At 43.5% G+C, this 27,360-nt stretch overlaps 1 protein-coding gene across 1 annotated transcript in view; it reads left to right on the top strand.

The window, feature by feature from the left end:
* T265_07556 (hypothetical protein) overlaps positions 1 to 21,857 on the top strand; it is a gene marked incomplete at both ends in the record, with an annotated part of 47,684 nt that extends 25,827 nt beyond the window's left edge. The window contains 3 exons of the mRNA XM_009173106.1: positions 6,102 to 6,190; positions 10,991 to 11,089; positions 21,666 to 21,857. Of these exons, the coding sequence (XP_009171370.1) occupies positions 6,102 to 6,190; positions 10,991 to 11,089; positions 21,666 to 21,857 (380 nt within the window). The remainder of the gene's footprint in view (positions 1 to 6,101; positions 6,191 to 10,990; positions 11,090 to 21,665) is intronic.
* Between the last annotated feature and the right edge of the window lie 5,503 nt (positions 21,858 to 27,360).

Raw genomic sequence — 27,360 nt, 5'->3', positions numbered from 1 at the left:
TGGGAGTTGTACGGTCAGTTTTGGGGTACCGGGCACATGCGAGCCATCATCCAGTAATTGTAGCTACTGAGAACGTACATCGTCATCCGGGTTCCTGATATAAGCATAAATGGTATTCTATTGTCTGAACTTTGTTTAGCGGTTTCGGACTGTTTTATTGGCAATGCTTACCGTCTGTCGACTAATGTTGAGTACTAAGCATGAGGATCTCTTAGAAAAAGAGTAGTACGCGGGGATGGCCACCAGGACTTCGCTTTTTTTTCAATTGTCCACTATGCACGTCGTGTTTTTCTCCTAGCATGCACACGTATGCATCTCTGTTTGGCACACATACGGTTGCACAGAAAACTCGGTGCGTGCTCTTTTCTCGGGATTCTAGGTGTGTGACAGATGAGTGCACCGGGTCCTTCTACCCGTCGGATGAGTAGGCCATCAGAAGTGCACCTTACATCCGATCTTCCCGCGGATTTGGTGTAGAAAGACTTATTGAGCTAGAACGACCGAAATGTTGACAAAGCGTTGAATGCGCACAGAGAAACACGATTGGTGAAATTGATGCAGCTTCAACAACCGAGTACTGGTTACCTATCGATGGCTTTCTTGTGCACTCAAAAGGTGATGGCTAACTGTCACGTTTCTCTGTAGTACCGGCAGAAAAAATAGAAACGGCAAGCATTTGCAAGCAACACAAGTCAAACAGAACTGTCAATTACAGTTCTAGCGGAAATCGGCAATTTGATCGCAGTACGATTCAACGATAGATTTAGACCAATCGTTTTAAGCCCTCAGACGTGAAAACTATCACTCCAAATATCTCCTCACAAAATACATATTCTCCCGAATCCCAGGTCTACTAGCTCAAAGACTGTGCAATTTTCAGCATATTCAATGCACAAGGCAGCGGAAATCACGTGATTTCTGCTACCATATAAATTTTGTTAATAAGATGCAAATGAGAATTTTGGTTCCCTGTCCAATAGTCTGTAACTGTTCAGTTAGCATTTTCTAATAAATAACTCCGCGGCGAAAGTCTTCTTCCTTTCCCCACTAATAACCTGTTTGGTCTTACCAAGCGTTGTGACTTGTTTTGGGTGGTCCAGCCGCAATCTCATTTTCGCAGACGCACCAGGTACCAGGGTTTGTCTGACATCGACACATAAAAGTTGTGAAGTTCTAAAAATGCAAATTCTTGCTGAGAGAACGGCTGCAGTAAGCCTATGAAAACTTCGGTTCTGATGGCGCTGATAAAAACTAGCAAAGAGGCTTAGGGCAGATTCATGGCATGTTTCAATATTCACGCTACATTAACCTTGTAATTCAGTGGAGAAAAATCAGCAACTGGTAGAATTTTGGTCGCCAAATTAGTGTGTTGACGGTTAGCCAAATCTGAGCTGTACTTCCTATCGCCTGCATTAACTTGAGCCTCGAACACTGCGTTTTGCGCCTCTGCAAAACCTCAGCTCTCAGCAGAGTTTTCCGGTTATCAATCCCAAGCATTAGTTTTACTCACTGACGCTCGCACACACACGTGCGCTTGACACCGCTGATCCTTCTCTCTCCTCGGTCATGTGGGTACGCGAAAGACAGGGGGACAGTCCTCCTGTTGCTCCAGTACGGGAGCATACTGGTGCTGTTAAACCAAACAAGCCTAATTGCTCGTCTTAGAAATGTGAAACCCAGGCTGGATCATGCAGCATGCTCACTTGGGAACAAGTGCAGACAGACAGTCAGGTTTGACGAAGCTGAGCTTGCCAACCGGATGGTCGACAGCTTCCAGTGGACTGCATGCAGAACCAGGGTGCGACGGTCGGCACTCAAGTGTGCAGGCGGCACTGGAACAAAAGATGCCTTTTGTTCGGACCACAAGTGATCCCGGCAGCATGAGCCTAAAATCATACCGATTGCAACTTCAGGACTTACCGCCATTTGGGCTGCAGCAGACATCATCAGTAAACTCAGATGTTTCTTGCAAAACATGACAACTCCTACGAATATTCAGTAAATGGTTCTGGGCTGTTGGAATAACACAACTGCGGTTCACCAGTTTTAGATCATTGATGGCAGTCATCGTTAAAATTAGCCACGAATTAAAAATCTTTTGATTGGAATTCACTGGACAATGAGAGGATTTTGTGGTGTAGTTCATTTGATTATGTGTTGAATCTAGTGATACTACAGTTCACATCGCGGGTTGTCTCGTTTGTGGCATGATTAAGTCGTAACTATGCTTATTCCTATTTATTGCAGAATACACGTAAGATTTTCATTACGCTGATTTGCTGTTCAAGACTGTATTCAAATTTGATCACATGTATGAACAAGCCCGGTGAAGCACAAAGACTTAACAAGTGTCATTTAGCCCTCATGACATCAGACATCGCTTTGATTTGAACAAAATCCCCTCATAATCGAACAGATTACTTACCTGGCAAAACAGAAGGAAAATATTTCTTCCTCAATCAACCTCCGCCTAAACATAGCGCCCACAAAGGTTTCGGGAAGCTGACCTCCTGTATGGGCAGATAAACCCACAATACCGTGAAACATTTGACTGCCAGGAATATCATCGATTATATACTGGCCAAGACCGAACGAAAAATCACTTATCTGCCTATCTCCAACCTGTAAAAATCGCAATTACACAGTAACCATAAGTGAACGAAGTACGAAGATGTGGTCAGATCCAAGGGTCCCTGCAACTCTTCCGGCAGCATACTGGAGGTCAAATCTCTCCCCTGTTTGGTGGTATGTTTCCGAACCCCTTGGATCAAATCTTTGAACAAAGGTGTCTCCCTCTGCAACCATATCGGTTGACCCAACCCATAGCATTGAGGATCCGGTATCAAAAGCCACCCTGAATGATCGCTTTGGCGTTCCAATTTCAATATTACCGGTGTAGGTAACCTAAAACAAATAATAGATTAGACCTTAGTTTTTCACTTACGGGAGTGGTTTTTTCAAGCAACTGAAAAATTCGGCGCTTACCACGATAATTTTCCCTGGAGGATAAGTACAGCGGGATACTGTGATCAACTCGGGTTTTTATTCTCAAAAAATCAACTTACCTGATTTGTGCACTCGCCCACCCATAAAACATCAAAAAGACAGCAAACTTCATCTCTTAGTGCTCCTTTTCGGCTGGCACTTCTTTACTGGCTATACCGAATAAGAATAAACCAGTCGCGGTTAGCCTCGCTATGTCACAGTGAATATCATTGAGACCGATTGGACAATGTGAACAAACTAATTGTGGCACAAGTGATACACAGGGGGCTGGTTAAACTCATGAGTCCTGTTTGACAAAGGAATGGTCACGTGCAGAACATATGTGATCAGTCTAGTACTCAAGTGAAACGCTACTCATAAGGTTACTGAAAACTCATCGAAATGGCTTTCTTTGTTGGACTTGTCAGTTGAGCATACTCCCAGGGTTTCTGTCAACTTTGTTTCATCTAGTTGCAAAATTTTTCGCATTTGGTGATATGTGCCTATTTAAGAATAACAATGGTTTTATCGGGGAGGGGGGAGGACTCAACTGAATCTCCAGTTTACGATGAAATCTTGGGTTTCTGCGACCACCCGATGAGCCTCAGTGACGTTGTTGTTAGCGCGTTACGCCGAGCATATCGAGTGTCACATTATCACGAATATCGTACCGAATGAAGCACGAAGTGACTTTTGTGCAGTACATATATTTGATAACTGTCATAAACAAGAAGTCCGAGTGACTATCACTTTGATTCCAGTGTAATTTGCAAATGAGTGTATTTCTTACTCACCTTGATTCTAGTACTCAGTGAAACGCTACTCATAAGGTTACTGAAAACTCATCGAAATGGCTTTCTTTGTTGGACTTGTCAGTTGAGCATACTCCCAGGGTTTCTGTCAACTTTGTTTCATCTAGTTGCAAAATTTTTCGCATTTGGTGATATGTGCCTATTTAAGAATAACAATGGTTTTATCGGGGAGGGGGGAGGACTCAACTGAATCTCCAGTTTACGATGAAATCTTGGGTTTCTGCGACCACCCGATGAGCCTCAGTGACGTTGTTGTTAGCGCGTTACGCCGAGCATATCGAGTGTCACATTATCACGAATATCGTACCGAATGAAGCACGAAGTGACCTTTGTGCAGTAAATATATTTGATAACTGTCATAAACAAGAAGTCCGAGTGACTATCACTTTGATTCCAGTGTAATTTGCAAATGAGTGTATTTCTTACTCACCTTGATCGCTATTCTGCTCAAAACCCACAACATTTTCAGTGCTTAGGAGAATGTACAGGACCGGTGTAATCTACTCGACTTATCTTGTTGGGGAAACGCGAAGGAATGAACAAATTGTGCAGTGTTCTGATGATGTTGCTTGAAGCTTGTTATACGATAGCCTTCCACACGGTATAACTGAAGTTCCGGATGAATGTTTTGTTTAACACTGAGTACCGAAGGAATAGCCTTCCGCTCCGTTTGTACCAAAGAAACTTTTTGCTTACAACCTAAACGTTTCCAAGATCCAAAAATGCCGGTTTATCTGAGCAAAGTATAGTTCAAAGGCTGAAAGCTTACGCCTGACAATTTGATGTATACCAATCCACAAGTTCAGATGAACTGCCACAAAAACTGGACTCAGAACACCATACTAGCCAGTGATAAAAGGTACAGTTTTACGGTAGGTTGTCGACCTGATGTACGAATATTCTCACCTGAAGGGAATAGTGTTTGCATAAGAACATGTATTCAAAGTGATGGCAGAACTGACGAAAATCGGTAAGATACACTGAGGGAAAATTAAGACAAACCAACACAGAGTTTTTGATCAAACAAATCAGGATACTTAACGGAATTCTGTAGGTTGTCCCTTCAAAGTAACAGTATTTGTGGCGGTAAGGATGCCTCTGGTGCAGACAGAAGTGACAGAAACCAATCATGCATTTACTAGTGGGGAAAACATGCCAACCCTGGGAGCCTCATTTAGTCCCGAACGCTTGACTGCTACTGGTCAACCAGGACATAAATGCATTCACTGTTCAGCGTTATTGTGAGCGACTATTAGAAAACTCTTTCTACATTGACTGGATTTATTTCAAACGACAGTCATTAGTCAACAGTGACTTTGGTCGTTACCTGATTTCGGAGTATAGATGGCGCGATAAGCAGCGCTGCTACGTGTTATGACGCCTCCCCGTACATAACCTTAAAGAGTTCAGTTCCCCTGAACTGAAAAAACTCCTGTCTGTCTGTATCTTTTCAGATCCATTCATTTGTTTCGCAAACCGTTTCTGTGCTATCCACGCGGTTCAAAGCTTGGCTCTTATCCACGTATAATACAACCTGATCTATCATTCCTGGATTACCTGACGAGAGGAACTTTTCAAAGAAAAAACTCAAAATTTTTTAGCTTCAGTTCTAACCTCATTAAAAATAACGTTCTGGCCTCAGTCCATTATTTCATTCTCTTTTATTGCTGTACGGTCGATTCGGATAGCCCCTTTTCCCCTCCAGAAATTGATCGACCATGTTATTTGACAGAAATATAACACTAGAGAATCCTGCTTCTTCGATTCGTTGAAACATAAGTATCTCGCGGGATGAGTTTATCGAGTTTTGGGTCACGATGGCTATGGAAAAAAGATGGTTTTCAAATGATAATGCTGTGGCAGCATCATTAGCGAAGGTTAACTCACCCGCTCCTTTCGAAACTCATAGGAGTTATCGGAAGCACGCTTCGCGCCTGGTAGGGTTCATACCTCACACACACCCTTCCCAATGTTGTATTTGGTTAATCACTGTGCCCTTTGGTCAAGTCATCTAACATTATTGACCGCGAATCCTTCTGACAAGGTAGTCTCGTCTTGACTCCCTATCCGTCATTTTCCGCCCAAAACTAGTTCAAAAGTCAAAATTACGATGAACTTCTAGTTTTGTCATTACCTATCTCTACTATTGGACGTTTGTGTGATTTAATCAGTTAGCGACGGTTCGGCTTGAGAGTGAATGTCATTATGTTGAATGGAGGCTAAACAACTTTTGTCATTTTCTCATTACACTACAGTAGCATATGGCGGTCGTCTTTCCGTTCTAACCATTTTAAAATTTCGCAGGATATAAGAGACATCTATCCGCAAAAAAAAACGCAAACGAACCGTACGGTAGTACTCTGAGCCGGACTCTGTCGGAGAACGCAGTCCAGGTTGGTGACTTTGGTTTATTCCAGTGGCTATTCAAGCGTAAATAAGCTGGATATGATTGTGATTAGGATGACGATTGTTGTTGGTTCGATATCCCTGTCGATTGGATTTTGGACGGTGAAATATCGCAGTGATTAACGCAGCTTCTCAAGGCAATTTAGAAACGTCAAATAGGTCTCCACTTGGTTTTACGAATCGACTCTTTAGACTGCAGTTCAAGGCGGTTGGACCTACACATTGATTCCAACAACGCGGCGTCCCAAAGCTACCTTGAATAGAAAAAACTGTGGCCTCGAGAACCTCAGGAAAAGGAAATTTCTTGTTTCGTTCTCTGATGTTGCTGATGTTGTTGATCGAGTACTTTATCACAAATACGTCTTCCCTCCATAACTTATGTGACATCATATAGATAGGAGTGTCGATCATGCTCTAGCCAAAAGATCGGATCAGGCAGTTAACAGAAGTAATAAGCAGGTAGACAGTCTGTAAACAAAACGGTCGTTCCAGATACAAGTGCCAAGAGTGGTTGGATGTGGACGAATGGGAAGTTTGAAGTAACAGCATGATAGCATGTCACGCTTTACGGAATCTGACCAGTGCTTTTATACTAAACATCCGATCAAATCGCAAATCCAAGCCAAAACATAAACCAGACGAAAATTTCTTACTATTGACCAGTAGTCAAACGATTGTCGGAGTTAATCAACAGCTGGTTAGACGAAGAGTTCGACACCGGATCAAATTAGCTTATCTCAACAGATGTGTGGGCTATAGGTAACAGCCTGCAAAGTTAGTCATGCAGTCCCGTCTCCGAACTTCTACACCTGATTGATAAGGTGCAGCAAGGATGAAATCGCCCACCTGCCTGAGTTTTTTCACACTGCCTTGCTAGATGGCAGTCACCAAATTATCAACAATGGAGAAGTTTGCTCCAGGAAGACGGTGATGTTAGCTTTTCGTAATACCAATTTATATGGTGTGAAGTTCTAGTGATCCACGACCAGCAAGCCTCGAGTTATTTCATAAGTGTTGATTCCGTCGTGAAACTATTATCCCAAATGATCAGATGTTTGTCGACGTTCCTAGAGAATTTGTGATTTAAACAATCCATGAATGGTCCTGGGAGAACCCTGTTCCTAGCTCATTAGGACCAACAATATATACTAACCGAAAATATCAAATATGTTACCTCTCTACAACACCCACACACCTGCGTCATGTTGATGTTTAAATTCAACTTATTGTAGGGACACTGTCGACCGTGGTAACTACTGTCTGGTTTACTGTAGCAGTAACTCGCGTGACATTGCAGCGGGAAGTACAGCGGGGGTACAGAAATACAAAACCATCCCACTTAGCTAGTGACCGAAAGCGAATCATGCTGCGGTCACACAATTGTAAAACCAGTCTAAATAAGGCCAAGGCACTAACTTAGACAGATCAGAATGCAATGCACTTTGACGAGTGAAAGTAAGAAATAAGGCATGAAAAGAACAATAGATACGAGCCAACCACAACGAAAGAACCAGAAATGCTCAGCGTTCCAAACAGAATAATGAAAATAATGGGCCAGATGTAACATCGAAATAGACTTATTTCCAACCCACCTGTGATCCCTCCCAGACTACTTCATTTTTTTAATTGTGTTGCGTTTATTTTGTCATGATCCGCTGATTCAAGCCTTCTAAATACACATTCCTCTTAAGACTTTTCCGCCCTTCAAACTTTCGCTCTCTAAATATCCCATCCAAAATTCCTTATTTTGGTCAGAATGAACGACCGATCACGCACTGCAGTGTGACCGCGACATCACCCACAACTAGCCGCTTTATGAGCCGTTTCCCCACTCTACCTTCACGCTGTTGGTAAGTTCAACCTCATAGAGACTCTTCCGAAAGGCCGAAACTAACGTGAGGGCGTTAGGTTGCCTGCTTCTGCAGTCAGTCAACTAGATATGTGGTCGAGCGAATGTATATGCACCTCCAAACTAGTCTTTAGAATGGACAACAGTGTAGTAGTACCACTTACTTTAGCTCACGTAATGGGCACGAAACAGCTACATCCGTGTTCACAACTATCTACAGAGTACCAGAAAAATCACCGAGGTTTATCGGAACACAATTCTGTCCACTGAAGAAGCCCTCAGCATAAGAATTGAACAACCGCGCTGGTATAGAGGTGAAGTGCTCGGCCACTAGAGGATACCCTACGGAATTGATTCTTTGATGAGAGCTCCTAACTAAAAAGAAGCACTTTTTCGATCTACACCTGTGTGGAAGATCTTTCCTGCTCCATCACAACGTCAAGGATGAACGGTGGAACAAAAACAGATATGAAGAACAGGGGACTTTGTTGAGTACCTTCGATTGTGAGGGAAATTATGAAATCTCTCCTAATCTGCCTTAACCTACAAAGTGCTCTCATGCGTTCAAAGTAAAGGGCTGAATGGACTTAGTCTACACTGAGGGCACATAACAAACTGAAGCCGGGGGTTACATTTTAGTCAACTGGGGTTCCAGTCTTTCGCAAAACCAAGTTTGTTTAAAAATGCGTATAGTTCGCTAATTTCGTACAATTTATGTTCAATTAGAATATGAGGTTGACAGAAACTGGAGGAATGTGCTTACCTGATGAGTCCCAAGAAGGGCGAAATCGGTCAGGGGGCTGTCGAAGAGTTTCCAGTAACCTTATGAGTAGCGTATTAAGTCTACACATGTATCGCGATATCTCGAATATCGCACGAACCGAAACATGAGGCGACCTGGTGCAGCACGTTCAATTGCTTGAAAAGATCATTAACGAGGGATTCAAGTGGATTCCAGGTGAGTTTTCCGGAAAACCAAATTGTTTTGCAAATGAGTGTATTTCGCTAATACCAGGAAACGCTATTCTTTCAGGACAGCCTGAGGGATTTGAAATTGTTTTCAAAAGAGTGTATTTCGCTAATACCAGGAAACGCTATTCTTTCAGGACAGCCTGAGGGATTTGTTTTCTTCAGAAAAAGACAATACTCTTTTCGAGTGCTTCAATAACAGAGCAATAAGGGTTAGTTGAATTTCCGAATTATTATTGGTGCTGTATTTTTGAAAAACGATTGCTTTTGCTATGGTGCATGTGAAATATGGATCAACTCGTGTACTCGTACAAGTCGCCTGGCAAAAACTGCGCGTTGCGAACATAGATCTAGTCTTTTTTCTAGCCCACTTGAATTCTAGTTATAGATCTTGATCTTTGCAGACTAAATGTGTTACTTATAGCTTGAACTACCTGAATTTATCCAAGAAATAATGGTTCTGTACTCAAAAGTAGCCTGTGCCAACCCGTGCTAGCCAACAACAATGCCTCCCTATTTTGCCTAACTAAAAATGAAATCGTGTTGAAATTTCGGACTCTCTTCGATGACACCATTTTATGCACTACAGATTGCACTGTCTCCGATAGTCCCATAGGTTTGATGACTACATAAGAACACAACAAAATGGCACCCCCTTGTTCTCTCATGTGTACCGAAGTAACCCGTTCTCAGGAAATTAGATTATATATCCTTAATCCCACAATCGTTGTAAGATGCCAAGTTTGATTTGATATGATTATGGTACTTTATTTTACATTGCTGTCATCCATCTTTTTGGATCAGTCGTCCAAACATGTTCCAGTATGTTAGCGTAGATATGCGGACTTATATTAACTGTCTCAATGAATCTAATTTATTCAGTGGGGAAGCATGTCTTATTCGGCATCACGATCAGCATTTTCTACTACCTAAAATAAATAAAGTAGCACTCGAATATGTGATGTTTTATGCACAACCAATGCTGGGAAGCTCACCGCGCCAATGAGAAAGTATTCACATGAGTAAGATTTCGGGCAAATTATTGGTTGTGGGATGTTTGTTTCTTGTTTCCTTTTAAAATTATGGAATTCAGCCAGTTCCCGTACCAAAGGGAAGTGCCACGTCAAACATTCGTCACGCCCCGTTAGAATGAGAGTGCCTGAAGCCCCCAACCAGGACACTTATCGTTCTCTCCGTTTTCTGGATTGGATGCAACTGACAGCAATTCTTCAAACAGCTTTCTTGGTGTACGGCGGTAGTGGGACGCACAGACAACTTGCGGTTTATTCAGTCATCCCATCTACATGCATCATTTCTTCTGGTCATTTAGTGAGTAACTATAAGGATTTCTTTGGGTATGACTTTGATCCACGTTGTGGTAGCCCAGTTAATTGTAACCAAGATGATAACCTAAACCAATATCAGATTTGAAAAAAACATTTAATATCTTGGATTGTTCGTTGAAGGGGATGCGAGTTCTATTGAGTTCAAAGAGTAACAGCAAACTTCTTCCCCTATTTTGGTTACACTCATCAGTGCAGTAATTCGTTATCTTCACAGCTGAACAGACTCGCTTCTGTACACACTTTCTGCGACCCTATTGAACCAGTCGTCAGAGGATGACTTCAGCTGGCAATTTTGCGACTTTTTAGTTTGGAGACTTCTCAGTCACGCTGGTGCCTTGTTAGAGAGTGTATGGTCATTTAATGTTTTCCTTGTTGTTTGTCCATCCCCATTCTGGTTCGTTTTGCGCTAGCGTCCCAATCACTTGCACCACCCTACGGCTTTCATCCGTTACTCAACTAACTTTACCCAAATCATGCTGGAACGCTTCATCATGTCAAGCTTGGTAATAACTAACACCCAAGTTCAGTTGTACCCTACCGGGATCTCGCCTCTTCTGGAACAGTCTGGTCATTTCAGTTTTATCCTCCAAAGTTAGGAATTTCTTTACTAGTCTCCTGATCAGTTGATTACGGGTGGAATGTTTGAAATGGTCAACCATCCGGCTGGATTAAAATCCCAGAGTCAAGAGGGTAATGAAACGCCATTCCTCGTCCAAACAGCGGTGAGAAAGGTTACACCATATAATCTGTACCACTCAGCCAATCGCTACAGCAGAAACGACTTTGGGCTTCGGATCTAGTGACTATTTCTACCTGTGAGTTCGTTCGAAAGGGGTTCTGGAGGCTTATACCGCAAGTCAAACCAATGCAGCATTAAGATTGCAGATCGCTCTACGTCAACAGTTTCCGATAAATCCAATGGGGCCAACTAATGTTGGCCACAGCACTAGCGACACAGTAAACGCTGTTGCGAGGGACAAGCTTGCAATGACTTTTTCGCTAGCTAGATTGATCTCATCCATTCAAGTTTGACTGAGTGTACGCCTGTTGATCACTTCGGGGCTGTTCAGACACTTTAGGGCTGGTTTTTTTTAGTACAGGGGTTTTCATCCATTCTGAATATTTTACCTGGATAACCGCTTATACAAGAAAAATGGATTTTGCAGAGAAGTCTCTCGTGCGCAAGATTTGGGAATAAGAGGAAGAGGCAGCGTATAAAAAAAGCAGGGTTGTGGGAAGCTCACTGACGGAATACACACATTGATCTCGATTTCATGTGATTTCTCCAGTAGGGTACACTTGAGATGGGTTATTACAAAGCTTGTCCTCCAAAACGTTTGATATTGTACTCGCACAGATAGACATAAAATTATCATTCTATTCAGAGAACACTGGCTTCTGAGTATATCGTGGCAAGTTTCGCGTTGTCCATTTAGCACAGGGTACTCGTAACATGGAGAAAATTTCAGTCCCCCTTTACGTACCTTAAAATATTCATACTTTTAGTTAAAATGGCGTCCTCTCACCGTAACTGTCTGGGCCTCAGAGACACTTCACAATAACACTCTAACCGGTCGCAGAGTTTGTAACTGATCGACTGAATGGCATTATTGGTTTATACAGACAATATAATTCTAACTTGGGAGTCATTGCGTCATGTTGGTAGACACAAACCCCCTCCCCATTGTTCGAAGGCACAGACTTCAGCCTATTCGCTGAAGTATTTTTGGGGCTCACTGGTTGGAGCTCGTTTCTTGATGAATTGGCCAGTCTCAAATGTAGCCGTTAGCGCTGTGCAACTATTCGATATAAAGAATCAGAGATTTCGATGGGATGTTACATCGGACCATTCTTATTCCCAAGCCACCCAAATTCGTGACAGTTGATTTGATGAGACATTGTCACCTGAAGTGGAGTGCGAAACTGATCGAATCGGACTAATCACGTGTTATTAGGAATTCATATGTCAACAACTGGGACGAATGGCTTGGATAGTCGGAGTGTAAGTAGTTCTCAAACACGCAACCTATTACTCTTTTGTGACTAACTGGAGGGTGTTAGGTCGATTTTATAGGATTAGTCTCAAGCTGATTTGCTTGGTGGTTTGGATGTTTTTTACCAAAAAGTCCCACAATCACTTACTACACTCACTTGCATATCCTGTTTGAAGTAGAGATGACTTCCGACTCGACGCACTCCGCGGATTCCCAAGCCTTGCTCGATTTTTAAGGATAAAAAAATTGTTCTATGGCCTTTGTTGTTTAGATCTATACATGGCCAATGCTGAAAGACATTACGAATTATGCTGTCACTCAGACGGATGTAGTAGGGCTGGACCAGTGATGTATTGGAATATGTATAGGCATAAAAACGGCACCGTTACAAAGAATTTTGGAGTTTTCTGTCAGGCAGTAACGGAGCAAGAAAAGGCATGTGGTTCGAAGTGGTTGTTAACGACGTGTGCGTCGCATTATCCAAAGATTTTTTTAATGTGTAACTGTCAGGAAAGTAATTATTTATTTACTGGAATGAAGCAAGCGGAGATGCCTGATCTGGGTATTCAGTCCAATAGCGCAACTACCATCCATTCCATTGCAAAGGTCTTTCAAGTTTAGCTGGGCTCTAAAAGCAACGTAAAGGTGCTGGTTGAGTGGTTACTCACTTTGGTTTGATTATTAACCCCTACCAAAGCGGGCAGTAACCATAGCCCGCACAAATGTTGTATGATAGTCAAAACTGTAACTGTGTGGTGATGCATTTTCAGGAGTGCTACCAAGATAGTTACCCTGTGATAATCTGACAACAGCACATAGTGACCGTCACGGTGGCAGTGGTCAAAACTGTTAACAAAATAAGCGACATATTGGCCACGGGTCATAGTTTAACCTTCTGTTACCCTGATTTCATGTGCAAACCCACATTAGCCAAGTGAATGAATCCGGCTGTTAGGGTAAAATCTAAAAGTGAGTTGCTTGTGAGCGACTGGTGGACCAGATGAGTTACACCGACTTATAACTAATTACCCACAATCATACCATGTAATGTCCACTACTGCAATCTACGTCGTTCAGAATAATCGTAATGAACCACACATTGTTCTCACTGATACAGAATAATTAGAGAGATCTCGTGAAAACCGTCATCGGACTTTTGGCATTCAAGCAGCCTTCCTACTTTAGGACAAAGATCCCTGTCACAAATATTTCTGTCGCAACAAAGCTATCTCATATGGACTAGCTCACACACTGTTCTCAGAGCCATTTCACCTCCAGCCACTGGAGGTTCACCCAGTGGTTCACGATTCGTGGCTGTGAGCCGTGTACAAGCACGAACGACAAATTTCTTCCTGTATGAAAAAGTGGAAACCAAAACCATTTCTTCTGCAACACTGCCTCTTTCAGAGTTGTTAAGCTTAGGGCGATCTGAGGTTAACAAACTAAAGACGCATTTTCTCTATGGTAGGTTTTGACATCCAGAGTGCGACAAGCTGTCGCAGTCTGAAAACAAACAGCGAATCACTTAGCTTAGTAAATTAGACTGATCCAGCAATTTTATCTGTAAACTCAACTAAATGTGAGCGACCACGTGTTTGCTTGCAGCTTTTATATGGTTATCATCGAGGATTACATGAGTATCGAAAGTTTATACCTGAACTGGAAGTAAAACGGAATATGGTGAAAAAGCTGGTCCTTTGCACGCTCCACCCCTGAGGCATCTTGTCTTAAAGAGACACATTTGTGATGTGACATTTCTAACCGTAGATTATAGAGACACCATGCACGCCATCCGGAGCGACAAGGTCGGTGATGTCAAATATATCAAAGTTCGGTCCCCCAAAAGGTACACAATGCACTTTGAACTTACCACTATGTGAGTTTCTACGCACAGTTAGAGCAGAATCTCTTGGATTTCCTCCAACACGCAGTATCCTATGGTAACCAACAAAACAAGCGACCATGAAGAGGACGTGGCCCGTCAGGTGCCTGCTTTCCCCTTCTATTCACTTCGTTTATTCCAGCTGCATCTGAGACAAACTGCTTACAGTTAATTTTTTCACGGCAGTGAAGCATTGGTGTTGAACATTGATGCCATGTTGTCGATGATGATGAGGATGACAGTTAATTTTATCAGAAAATTATCACATTTTAGCTACGAGCCCCCTTTCATAAAACTTGGGCAGAAAAACAACTATAATTTATGCACACGCCTTTGTAAATTTTTCTCTCCCCTCAGCGCTTTTGGATCCCGCTATTTGATCCTCGTTGAAGATTGTAAGGCACATTTTCCCCCTCAATCGAGCCAAAATGTAAAATTTCCAGGAATGTAGCCTCAAGCCAATCAGTAGGCTCACCTAGGAGCTGAAGAAAATTTATGTGGTCCACCGGCATTCTTCTGGTCTACTGTCAATAATCTAATCCTGATTCGTCCATTAAAATGGTCCATATACCATGGCTTGGTTCTCACCAGAGGCAAGCTATAGTGGGGAAACAGCCTGAGAGAAAATTGTAGTCAACAACTCTGCGCCACTCATCACTATAACTTGGGGTCGTTGAACACTGTATCTTTTGTTCCATCCATCACACTCGACTTGCTCGCTCGCTCACTCATTATGTGCATACGTGAACGAGCGCGCGAACACACAAGAACGCACGTGGTTGTAGCAGAGTTTTAGTTCGACAGAAGGGAGCCTGCGTGAAAAACTCTGAGCCAGTTGGTAATTAAACGAAGCATAAATGGACGACGGGAGCCCGGCAAAGTGGCGGCAATTCATTACGGGTTTCAGACGTGAACAGCAGCAACATTGACGACAACGACATCTGTTGCCCAATTTCGATGTGTAGTGTTCAATGAAGGGGGTACGGGAAATGTCTTCGCGTACCGCCAAATTGAAAAGGAAGTGTGCTTTGCATTGTACGGCAACTCCTAACAGCCTCATTCTTTTTTTACAAGGTATTGTGACAGATGAGGCAGTCTAGCACTTCGTTTGTTAAGTGCCTTACCAGACGGGTTTTCTTCACACGGGTAAAACATCAAGTTACAAATAAAACAGAGAACCATAAGCACTGAGGAAGATGAAATTTATTGATCAATATCGGTCGCGCTTTCCTCACTCATCTCATTTGTGAGTCTCAAGGTTATTTCGAGTTGATTTCCACGACCTTTGTTATGCCTTTCATCTGAAGGCGTCTAAACACGAGACAACATCTTACGCACCCCATCTCTCCCGATATCTAAGGAACTCTTTGCGATTGGTGCACTTTCAAGACCCCTCGCATAGGCAGAAGAATAGACCTTGTTCTATAATATAACATCGGTCATTCGACGCATGCCAAAACCACAAGTTACTTCCAACTGGAAAATATTTGGGACCGATTAGGAAGTCGTCGTTTCAGAGAGGTTTGGTAAACCCACCGATTGTTTACCAAACCTCTCTGAAACACATGTTACTTCCTTATCCTCTATTTCCTTCCCACATTCACCCCACTCCCTTGTCAGATGTTCAATCTTCGACAGAAGCCAATTAGTCCGTCTTGATTTCAGGAAAACTCTCCGATAGCCAATTACCGGTCTCATCTTTCTTGCAGTCCATCCGATAGACGTAGTTTCACAGTTTTCATCAACTCCAATTCTACTTGAGTACCATACTGTAAGCATTTGCGAGATGCAAAGACAGAGAGTTCTACTTGGTTTTAACGGAGAATTCAAGTTAATCCCAGCTAGGTCACCAGTTCACGAATCTTTTTTACTCAACTAATTTCCGACAATGGTGTGAAACACCAGTTCCTCAGCGTTGTCTTAAGCATAACAGAAAAGGCAAACCGGCTCAAAAAACTCAGCACTTGACTCACAATATTAATCCAAGCTTTGTTTGTACGTTAGAAAACAGTAGCTCCAGTGGAATATGTGGCTCACGTAGACTGCGAGTTTGCAGTTGGATTGCAAACATTCATCACCAATCGAGGTGACATCGTCAGTGCGGGGTTGTGTGGGTCTTATGTAACTGTCTGATCGTCTGTGGTGGTGCAGTATGCAAGAAACTTGATAATGAACCGTCAAGCAATATTCGCTACGAAAGCCTGAGTTATTCGTCGCCCTCTGTGTAGGACCCAGGCCATTTGATAATGCTTTAGTTCTGATGGGTCAGGTTGCTCGGCCTAGTCATGAACTTCAAGAAGCTAGTCAAGCTTCGCCGGGTAAACGGAATGAGGAAAAATCGTGAATCCGCCCCGAAAAGTTGTTGACCTACGGCTGAGACATTTGAGTATACATTTTGGATAGTCCTCATTCTATTCCGACACAGTTTCTAATATTCTTTGAGGGGAAATGTCGTTGAGGGACCATGGGGGATCTGTTTTGGCGATAAATCTGAATTGGACAGAAGGAGTCGAAAGCAGTGTGTTTACGAACATGGTTATTTCTCCTCAATCAGCTGTTCCGTTCGTCAAAATAGACAAGCCACTGGGCATGTGCGCCACACACAAGTAGTCATTATCTCGAGAAGTACACTCATTTGCAAATCAATTTCGTTTCCACGAGAGATTCAATTGAGTCTCCCGTGAAAACCAAATTGATTTTCAAATGAGTGTATTTCTCGAGAACAGTGCAATTTGGGTTCAAGTAGATCATAAGGTTGACGGAAATTCGGGGACTGCGCCTACCTGATGATCCCCAAGAAGGGCGAAACCGGTCGTGGGCTGTCGAGGAATTTTCAGCAACCTTGTGAGTAGTTTACTTTATGGAAATAGCCAATATCTCATTACATACGTCTCTGAAGCAACGGATCGGTAAATCCTACTAACTGAGCGTGTTCAATCAAACCGGACTAGTCCAAGTCCGTCCACTCCTGAAGGGAATATATTGTTCCTCTTTTCGCCTTTCCTGGTGTGTACATCCACGACCCTCTCCTAGCCAATGCTCATTTGTGACGGCGAGAGGGTACGAAGCGTACTGGCCTTGATATATTAATAATGGAGGCAATGTGCCTGATAACAATACCAATGTACCAACCAGCTGAGATTGACGGCACCTAGGCTACTAAGGCTACCCTACGTGCCCCAAGAAGGACAAGGCTGCTTATGGACTATCGAAGACTTACGAGTGGCGTGATCCATCGATCACAGCTAGCTGTGTGTAGTGTGTTAAGAAAGTAATAAGATAAGATCGTCTTTTATTTTCTCGAAAAAATGACGGTAAATGAGACTTGAATGTGTTATCATGCACCTCCTGGAGGTGTTTCAACTTCGTAAGGCTTTCACAAAACAACGTGTATGTTTGGTAGCATTATTTTACACTATCAAGTGAAGTAACATCCCTCCCGAATAGCACACTGTGAATAACACTGCACGATATTGTACAGCCGGCTGGTTTTATGTTCATTCGATGGATGAGATGCTATGGTTCAGTGAGTACTTGGGAACCGAGGAGGATTGATAAGCTGAGAACTACTGGTCCAAACCAAAGGGCGGGGATCATTACAGATTAGAGGGGTACGTTTGGTAGTACCAAAAAGTTCATAATCATGGTCGTACCGGTATGCGAAGTCTGATCATATAAAATGTGAGATGAATGGGTTGTCACCACCTCACCAGCGCATACTTCACACAGCTAAACACGTCTGAACAGACCAGCATGTTCACCCTAGAGTGACTTGCGCGGTATACCCAACACTTCTCGAAATGTCATGTAGTTGTATGACCGAAGAGCTCTACTAACAAGGAAACTCGGGTCAAGTACGCTCTCCCTTTGTTATGGGCTAACTAGAATAATAACGTCAAAACAGAAACAGCAGTTGGCGCGATATTAGAGATATCGCAGTGTATTTTCCTCAAAGAAACTACTCATGAGTTTGCTGAACACCCTTCAAGAGCCTACCACCGGTATCGCCCTTCTTGGGGCTTCTGAGGTGGACACAGTCCCCGAGCTTCCGACAGTTTTAGGTCTCAAAGAAACTACTCATGAGTTTGCTGAACACCCTTCAAGAGCCTACCACCGGTATCGCCCTTCTTGGGGCTTCTGAGGTGGACACAGTCCCCGAGCTTCCGACAGTTTTAGGTTCTGTCGGCAACCAAATTGAACGCGTTGTGTGGAATACACTCATTTGAGCACCATTGTGGTCTTACCAGTAGACTCAACTGAATCCCGGACGAAGAAGATTATCACAGATGAGATTTCGCTCAGATTCAGTTGAATCTCGCGTTAAAACCTAGTTGGTGTGCAGATGGGTGTATTTCGTGGAGGGTGGCAGTGTTTAGGCGAGATTATCGAGGGTGCCACCTAAAAACAACACTACTACTGACAGTCTACCTTCCTTCACTGTGTTACACGAGCGAATCACCTATGCTCATTATTCCTCTTGCTTTTTGATTTTTGACACAGAAGCACGATTACCTCAGCCAGTTTTTTTTGCGGTGATTAACTTAACCAAAACTTTGAAAAGTCAGAGAGTTTGAATGGGATGAGGACTTCGCTGACCTGGGGTATCTACTTCCAAGTAGAAAATTGATCAAAATAATTTATTTGTTTTTCCATTAATAAAGCTACAGGAAACCATGGTAAAAATGTTAAAAAGACGATTACCTGCTTCTACGTTTATCTTGGAAGAGGACGTGTCTCCATTAGTGGTTTCCCCATTGCTTGTTGGCTCCACAGTAAATGAGCGTCAGTCCTTTTAGTGACACTCGCTGGGCAAGAAATGTGCGCGTAGGGAAAAAAACACTAAGAACTCGAGCAGGGCAAACGAAATGTGTGCGAGAATTTTGCGTGTTCTTTTCATCCAGACGCAAAGGAAACTGACTGTTATATTCTCTGATGAGCAGAACAAAGACGTTTCCACCTGATTTGGCTCCTAGCTCTTGAAAAGAGACAAAGTTCATCCAGCGTAAATGATGGAACGACTTTCAAATACTAGTGAAGGCAGTGTTGCGTGTGATGGGTGTGAAGGTATCATTATTCCAGCGAATGAGGGACGACAAATTTTATCGAATGCAAATATCATTACTTTTTCAAAACGACAATCAGCAGGCACTAACCATGTGTCCCATGTGTCCTAGTACTAAACTGCACCTGAGGTAACTTTTGAGGAATATGCAATTTTTGTTGTTTCTGACCCACGAGGAAGAAGGATGAAAAATTTTCACTAAGGTTTCACCAGATGGGACAACCTGACTTCAAGTTTTCACTTTATCGTGGATGTCAAGCCTGAAGTTACACACTGGGCTCTTTGCTCTGATCTTAAACACCATGGGGAAGTTCAGCCTTGATGCGGTCTGAGAATAAAATCGTACCGGGTGTTGCGACGGGAGTGTGAGGAGGATAAGGCCTTTCCTCCGAAGGATTAGCGTTGATTTTCCTCCACCTGGGAAGAGAGGGTGATAAAAGATCGACCCTGATACCCACAAATCCAATCTAAAGTGTATGCAAGTAATGCACTACTCATAAGGTTGCTGAAAACTCTTCGACAGCCCACGACCGGTTTTGCCCTTCTTGGGGGCTCACAAGGCAGGATGGTCCCCGAGTTTCCGCCAACCTTATGTTTCACCTGAAACCAAATAGCATGAAATTAGCGAGGTACAATTATTTGAAAACAAGTTTGGTTTTGCGGGGGACGCACTTGGAACCCAGCTGAATATCTCGTTTGTGATATTTCCAGGCAACTGAACGAGAGATTCAGCTGGGTTCTAGGTGAGTCTCTCGCAAAACCAAGTTTGTTTGCAAATGGGTGTATTTCACCAATCTCTGGNGTGTATTTCACCAATCTCTGGATTGTTCGAAATACTCCAAAAAACGAGAGCCTAGTGTGGCTTAGAAGGTGCTTTCTTGCGTGACACTATTTAGGTAGGACATTCACGTTCGACGCCCTACCTCTTTAAGACTCGCCCAGCCTTTGACAATTAAATGCGTCAGACGGGTCGTTGGCCACAAACAAATTTTCTAAGGGAGACCCTCATATCATCGATCTTGCGTATCAGACCGAGAAGTAAAAAATCAAGATGTAGCGCTCTGAACAACTGCAGATTCGCAACCTTGTTATCTGGAGAGGAACAAATCCTTGGAGCTAATAGACAATTACTTGAAAACTCAAACTATAAGCCTGGAACACCAGCAGCCTTTTGGCTGAGGGGGTTCGTGATAGACGTAGGCAGAGGAAAGCAGTCGTTATCAAGGCACTCAAACAGTATGAAGATCTATACTGCAGCGCCGAACGACATAAGGCTGAGAGACTGCCGATCCGGATATCAAAGGACACTTATTGAGTTACGGAGTTGGATTCGCCGTCTTCGTTCAACTATTCACAGGAACCATCGATGGGTTGAACTGCATCGATTCAAGAAGGATGTCAGTTTAAGCCTAATTCACCAGGGGTATTTTGCTATGACTTTTAGCATTTTTGTGCCCACGACGTCTTCTTCTAAAGAAGAGAATTATACGCTTGAAAACTGCTAGCAATTTTCTTTTGGTAAGCTATTCCAGTGCTCCGATTACTTAGGAACTACGTGATATGACTCTGGTTAAGACAGGAGACACAACTGAATTCTAGGTGAATCTCTTGTTTGAGAATTTTTTTCAACAGAATATTTGCTCCTTGGACTATGAAACAGGCCATGGACTGTTTTGTTCCCTCAGGAAAATATTGGAGACTTTGGAATCGCAGCAATAAATAATGACGGTCAAAGTTTATTGTTCTTATATGTTCCTTTGAAAGTAACTAGTATTTGAATTTCCCATCTTCTACGTGAACTCAGCAAATAAGTAGACCCATATAATAGTATATTTGTAATGTACTACTCGTAAGGTTGCTGAAAATCCATCGACAACCCACGACCGGTTTCGCCCTTCTTGGGGCTCATTAGGTAGGCGCAGTCCCCGGGTTTCCGTCAACCTTATGTTCTACTTGAAATCAAATTGCACGAAATTAGCGAGTGAGTAGTACATTACAAATATACATGTATCGCGATATTTCAAATATCGTAGCGACTGAAACGTGAGGCGGCCTGGTGCAGCACATTCAGTTGCCTGAGAATATCATAAACGATAGATTCAGCTGGGTTCCAGGTGAGTCTCTCGAAAGAACCAAATTAGTTTGCAGATGAGTGTATATTCGCTAGACCCATATAACTTAGTGACTCTACACAATTCTGACAGGGAATTCAAAGATGTTTTTCTCACCAAAGTGGTATGTGGTGCCGGTGGACGCCTAAATATGCATTTCCTGGAGAAAATCACAGTCGTTGAGAAGAACAACCTATGAATTCGAATACTGGAAGACTGTCAGGACACACAATTGTGACGTTATTTCAGAAGAATAAAAGGAACAAGGTCTTCGTTGAGGGGTTCGATACGCCGGTCGATCGCCAGGCGGCTATGAGGCGGTTCAAAACGGCCAGGATGGCACCTGGATGTGACCCGACCGTGTTCTTCGCCAGCCTGCAGCATCCATTGGATCGGGCTTTGCTGGGACTGGACAGTGTCGCGCCACCAGTTGCTGTCTGACCAGTTCATCGGAGGAATGCAACCGGCGCTTGGTGTTCAATTACGGTTAGCAAGAGCAACTGGCCAGTTGGGTGTGGAGGATCTGGTGCATCTGGCACGAGCCGATGCACCACTGGCCACATTGCATTCGCAGGAGAACAGGGATGGTCACCAGTGGATCAGAGTGGACTAACTCGCGGAACAGCTTGGAGCCATAAAGACGGGATCGCGGAGGTGCGCTCGAATGAGCCGGTGCTACAAGTGTGGTAGGCCAGGCCATTGGAAGAATCATATTTATTAATTCATATTCATTCATATTTATTAAAGACGAGTAAGATGCCACCTGCGGTTGATCATTTGACCTGTTCTGAGGGTGCTGCTACCCGGTGGGTTGACGAATAGAGGAAGTACAACATGTGCGTAACTGATTCTACTTTTCAAGCAGTACCCTTTCGTTTAGCTTTCTCCTTAATTTTAAGTGCTAAATTGAGAATAACTTGATAAAGTGAAGCGGATTTCTAGGGTTTTCGCGAGATGTGTTCACGGGCGGCCTTCGAGTGACTGGACGGGACTCGACAAACCACACTAGGTGCATCCACTGCGTAACACAATCGTTTGTTTGCGATATGAATCGAATCGGAAAACAGACACTTTCTGCGTTACAAGTAAAAATGCTCACAAAAATGAATTGTGAATTGTGAGCTAACGACAGTTGATCGGAAGTAAAGAAAAGCTGTGGGTACCACAGCGTTCGTTGATTGGGCGTATACGGTCGATCAGTGAGGTGCCCGCACATAGCCGTTTTGACCAATGAGACGAGGGCTCCGTTAATTGTTTTAACGGTATACCACACCTCCAGTGAGCCTTTCCATATCACATTTTTGAGTTGTCCGCTGAATCACAGGAACCTGTCCCAGGGTAGGTGCCACGAAATTTGAATACAAGCAGTTATGATTGACCAGTCCGAAAGTTACCAGCACAGCTCACAGAGTGAATGCGCCCAGACCTGAAATTCACCTCTCACCGAACTGGCTGTGAAATGCTTGGGATCAGAAAACAACGTATGCACCTCACAAAGGGGATAGTAAGCCTCCGTAACATACCTAATCACCGGGTGCTAAATCGTTAGTGGAAACTCCAAAAGCCACATTATAATCTCTGTTGAGTTGGACAATCCCTTGGGGATACTAGTCGCTACAGATAAACGTTATTCCACTAAATTTCTAGCAAAGGTATTGTCAAGACGATCGCCATACTAATCTGCGATACGTCACTCAGGTTCGACTCTGATACGAGCACTTTCACCATGTCATGTCAGCTTTCGTCATGTCGCAAAACGGACGCACGCCCGTCCTGTTCCTACTGTCAAAACCACACGTCCAGATGTTTGTCTGGGCCGCCCTCATCTCAGACTTGGAGATTATTATCTGTCGTAAGCAACATCGTGACTAGCATCCCCCTGCCTACTAGTCCTCCAAGCCTGAAATCCTACCAACCCCTGACTACCTTGCACCTGAAAAGCTGAAACTGTTTATTTGTGTGAATTGTCCAGCGGAACCCAGTTACTATTAGTCCGTGCAGTGTTTCAGTTTGGTCTCGCACAATTCACCAAGTCCACTGAGTTACCTTGCGTGTTATCAAGTTCCTCGATCCCGTTGTCTTGGGGATGATGCCATGCCATAAATGATTACAGTTTCCAAGGCCCTTGGGGCGGTTCGCGCCCAGGTAGAAAAAATGAACCAGTTAATTCAATGAGAACACACAGGAAACAAATTTACGTGCACTCGAGAAAGTGGCGTGAAAACAGTCTTTTCAAACAATCCTCTGACGGGAATAACAGGGAATTATTACTTGTAATGTACTACTCATAAGGTTGTGCTGCACCAGCCGCCTCATGTTTCACTCGCTACGATATTTAAAAGGGGTCTTCAAGCACCGACAGCATCTGCTCAAACTGCTCGAAGAAATGGCGCGTGCCCCGTTGAAGCCGCATCAAAGAATGGACATCACGAGGAACTACCTGGTACCAAGGCTGACATATTCGCTCGTGCTCGGCCAAGTCCACAGGAACACGCTAAAAAGATTGGACAACTAAATCAGACAATATATTCGTGGCTGGCTACGTCTACCGAAGGACACCCCGATCAGCTACATCCACGCCGGTAAACAACATGGGGGACTTGGTATCCCAAGTCTGAGTGCAACAATCCCGATGCAACGGAAAACGCGTATGGAAAAGCTCCTTTCTACTCAGTGCCTAGTACTACGCAATGTGGTCAACGATTCCGCATTTGGCAAAATTGTTCGGGATCTCAGCCTTCCGATCCGAGTCCATGGTGCATGCGTAAACACCAAGGAGGAACTGGTGGCTGCTTGGGGCGAGAGTCTGCACAACAGCGTTGACGGTCGCGGTTTAAGAGAGTTGGTCGCTTCACCTCCCTCGAATCTATGGCTCCTAGTTTTAGAAAGAAAGTTTCCACGGGGATTTGGTTTACGAGAGTTGGTCACTTCGCCTCTCTCGAATCGATGGCTCGTATTCCCAGAACGAGTGTTTCCATGGATATTTATCCGGGGTATCCAGCTCCGATGCAACCTGCTTAGGACGGGAGTTAGAAGCGCTCGGCATGGTCATGGTGGCCAGACGATCTTATGTCGTGGAAACTGTGGCCAACCGGAGAGTTTGGTGCATATTTTGCAATCCTGCTGGATCACGCATGATGCCAGATGTGCTTGTCATAATCGGGTTGCAAGGGAACTTGCAAAACGTCTCCGTCGACTGGGGTACACCGTCTTCGAGGAGTTGAGAGCCCCTACTTCTACGTCGTTCATCAAACCTGACCTAATCGCTGTTCGAGATCGCCATGCAACTGTAATAGACGTCAGCATAGTCTCGGATGGGCGTGGTGAGATAGTGTGGAATGAGAAGAAGCAGAAGTATGGTGCTGATGAACATTCCCTCGCCATAATATCAGCCCTACATGCCATCGGTTGTGATATCAACTTTTTGGTTCACCAACCGATGATCATCTCTTATCGAGGGATCTGCTTTCGTCAATCCGCTAAGGCTGTTATTGGACTGGGACTTCCTAAGGTCGCAGTCAGTGACTTGTGTTTGCTTGCCATTGTGGGCTCTCTGCGTACTTATGACACTTTTATGCGTGGCACATGGTGTTGAAGGTACACTTTTGCCATTTAATCTCACACCAGACCCAGTATGACGGACACTTTGTGCCTGATGTTCGAGTCTTGACTGTGCTAGCGCACACTGCGCCTTGAAGAGCATTCACCATTGTTTGTCCTTTCTTTGGTTGTTGGTATTTGGACGCGTGTTTCCATACCAAATCCTTACATACTTTGGGATTCACCTCATCAGACAGGCACTGTCCTTGGCATGATTTCGAATGAGACGTTTCTCTCTTTTCTCCCATATTCTCTTGTTACTCTTTCGCATTCATCCCTTGCATTCACTTTTTATGTTTGTGACCATGCTCTTCAAAAATAAATGATAATAGAACTGTCCAAGAGTATGCTGCATTTCATGACGCAAGGTACCTTGTCTTCAGAGAAAGTTTACCCACTTTGCGTTGAATTCTGCTGTGCAGCAAATTTTCTCCCTCCGAGGCACAGCGGTGTGCTGATAATACACCCTCCAAAGAGTTGCTTCGAAGCAACTAAGCTTGAGCGGTAAACATAATTCATTGGGACTCGGTGGTCAGGACAAATCCCAAGTAATTCACTCGCAAAAATACTTGCCTCTGTATTCTTGACATCATCATGGGTATCCAAAATTAGTTGTAACTGTTGCCTATGGCTACCATAGAAACATCTCCCAATGCCACAGAAATTCTGAAACTCAGCCCATTGTTGCCATGGTAACTACAAATATTTGGGGCAGCTAGTCCTAAACACTCGGTCAGATTGATAGGTAGTTACTACTCGTCAAGTGGTGCGGCAAGACTCAAGTACCAATCCAGTATTTACTTGAGTCTTGAAAAATCTTTATTGTTGACTGATAAAAGAAAACAATAGTACAGTTTCGTAATTAAAACAGACAAGACAACTCAACAAACACATGTTGTAACCCGAGTTGTTGTAACAGAAAGGTCTTATTACTACATATGATGGTCGGTTTCTGAAATATTTCGACATACGAGATTCCCTATTCTCATAAGGGCTCAACAACTGGTAGAAAAAGGAACACAACATGCAGGAGTATCATTTGTCCGGTGAAAAATCGGCAACAGAACTTTTTAGACAAATTATCATTCGTGCTGATCAGCTGACTGTTCCATTTGGTGTACAGATATTGTGTGGGGCATCATAAGCCCGAGGCATGAGATTCTACCAGGGCGCTTCACTCTCTCTCTCCCCAACATCGGACTGGAGTGTAAGCTTCCCTGCAGATCACCAGTGAGGGCGTCTGTTTCCCCTGATTTTCAAAGTCTGAAAAGATCATCCAGCTATTGTTAATTAACGTTGTGGCGAGATTTCATAGTTCCACAACCCCGAAAAATATCCCATTAGGATCTGAGTGGTTGAGGGACGCCCTGGAATTCATTTCTGCGGTGCTCAACCAATGACACTAAAGGTCTGTACCGAAGTGTTATCGACTGCAAGCATCCCAGCATGCTTGGTTAGGCCCGTGACTGAAGCAGAATTGCTTATTTAATTATATTGAATAAATTAAATTGATTAGGTACAACATCGTTTCTAAAGAAAAGGAATGCTGACAAAGTTGAACTATGGCGATATATTGCGATGAGCTTTACGGATTTTCCCAAACGCTGATGAGCAAATTTCAGCTGACTTGATACAGTGCCAACACTACCAGATTCCTGACATAAATTGCGCCTTGTGAAGCCATACAGTTGTTGGTGAGTGTTGCATCCATGAAACAAATTTAAAGAGTTCAGTGCATCTCTGATTTTGAATTTGAGCATAAGTTGTGTCCGAAAAAAGCCAAAGGAATCATGAAAGGAAGAAAAGAGATAAGGTGTCACTCAGCGGTAAAATTTTTTAGCTGACATTTGGTCATTTGGGTGGCCTGAGAAAAAAATGAAGTGGCCAAGGCTGAGAAGGAAGATCATTTAAGCTTGGGGATACCTTATTGGGAGGAAACAAAACACTAGGTGGAACAGTTACAACCAACTCGTACACCAAGACACGGGATGAAACCCGTTTTGGCTATGTACGAACAGCCTGACAGGTTCTGATCAAATCTGCTCATTATTGCGCCTATAAGGTATCCTTTTGTCAAATGTCCAACACATGGTCAGCATAGGAACACTCGTGAGAATGTGTGGGGTAGTATTGAGGCTCACACATGATAGGAACCGAGTTTTTAAGTGTTGGGTATAAGGACAATCACCTGATTGCTTCATCTCTTTTTGCAAAATCACTACGCTCTGTTCTGCTTGAGTGCTCACAATCACTTGCTAGACATGGAGATAATCACAACTCGAGTGGGCCGCACACACTTTCTACTTTCTTATTCATTTGACAGGGTGTGCAGCTTGGTTTTGTC

Source organism: Opisthorchis viverrini, assembly GCF_000715545.1.
Source record: "Opisthorchis viverrini unplaced genomic scaffold opera_v5_174, whole genome shotgun sequence".
Classification (NCBI taxonomy): domain Eukaryota; kingdom Metazoa; phylum Platyhelminthes; class Trematoda; order Opisthorchiida; family Opisthorchiidae; genus Opisthorchis; species Opisthorchis viverrini.
This window is presented reverse-complemented; position numbering and strand designations above follow the sequence as displayed.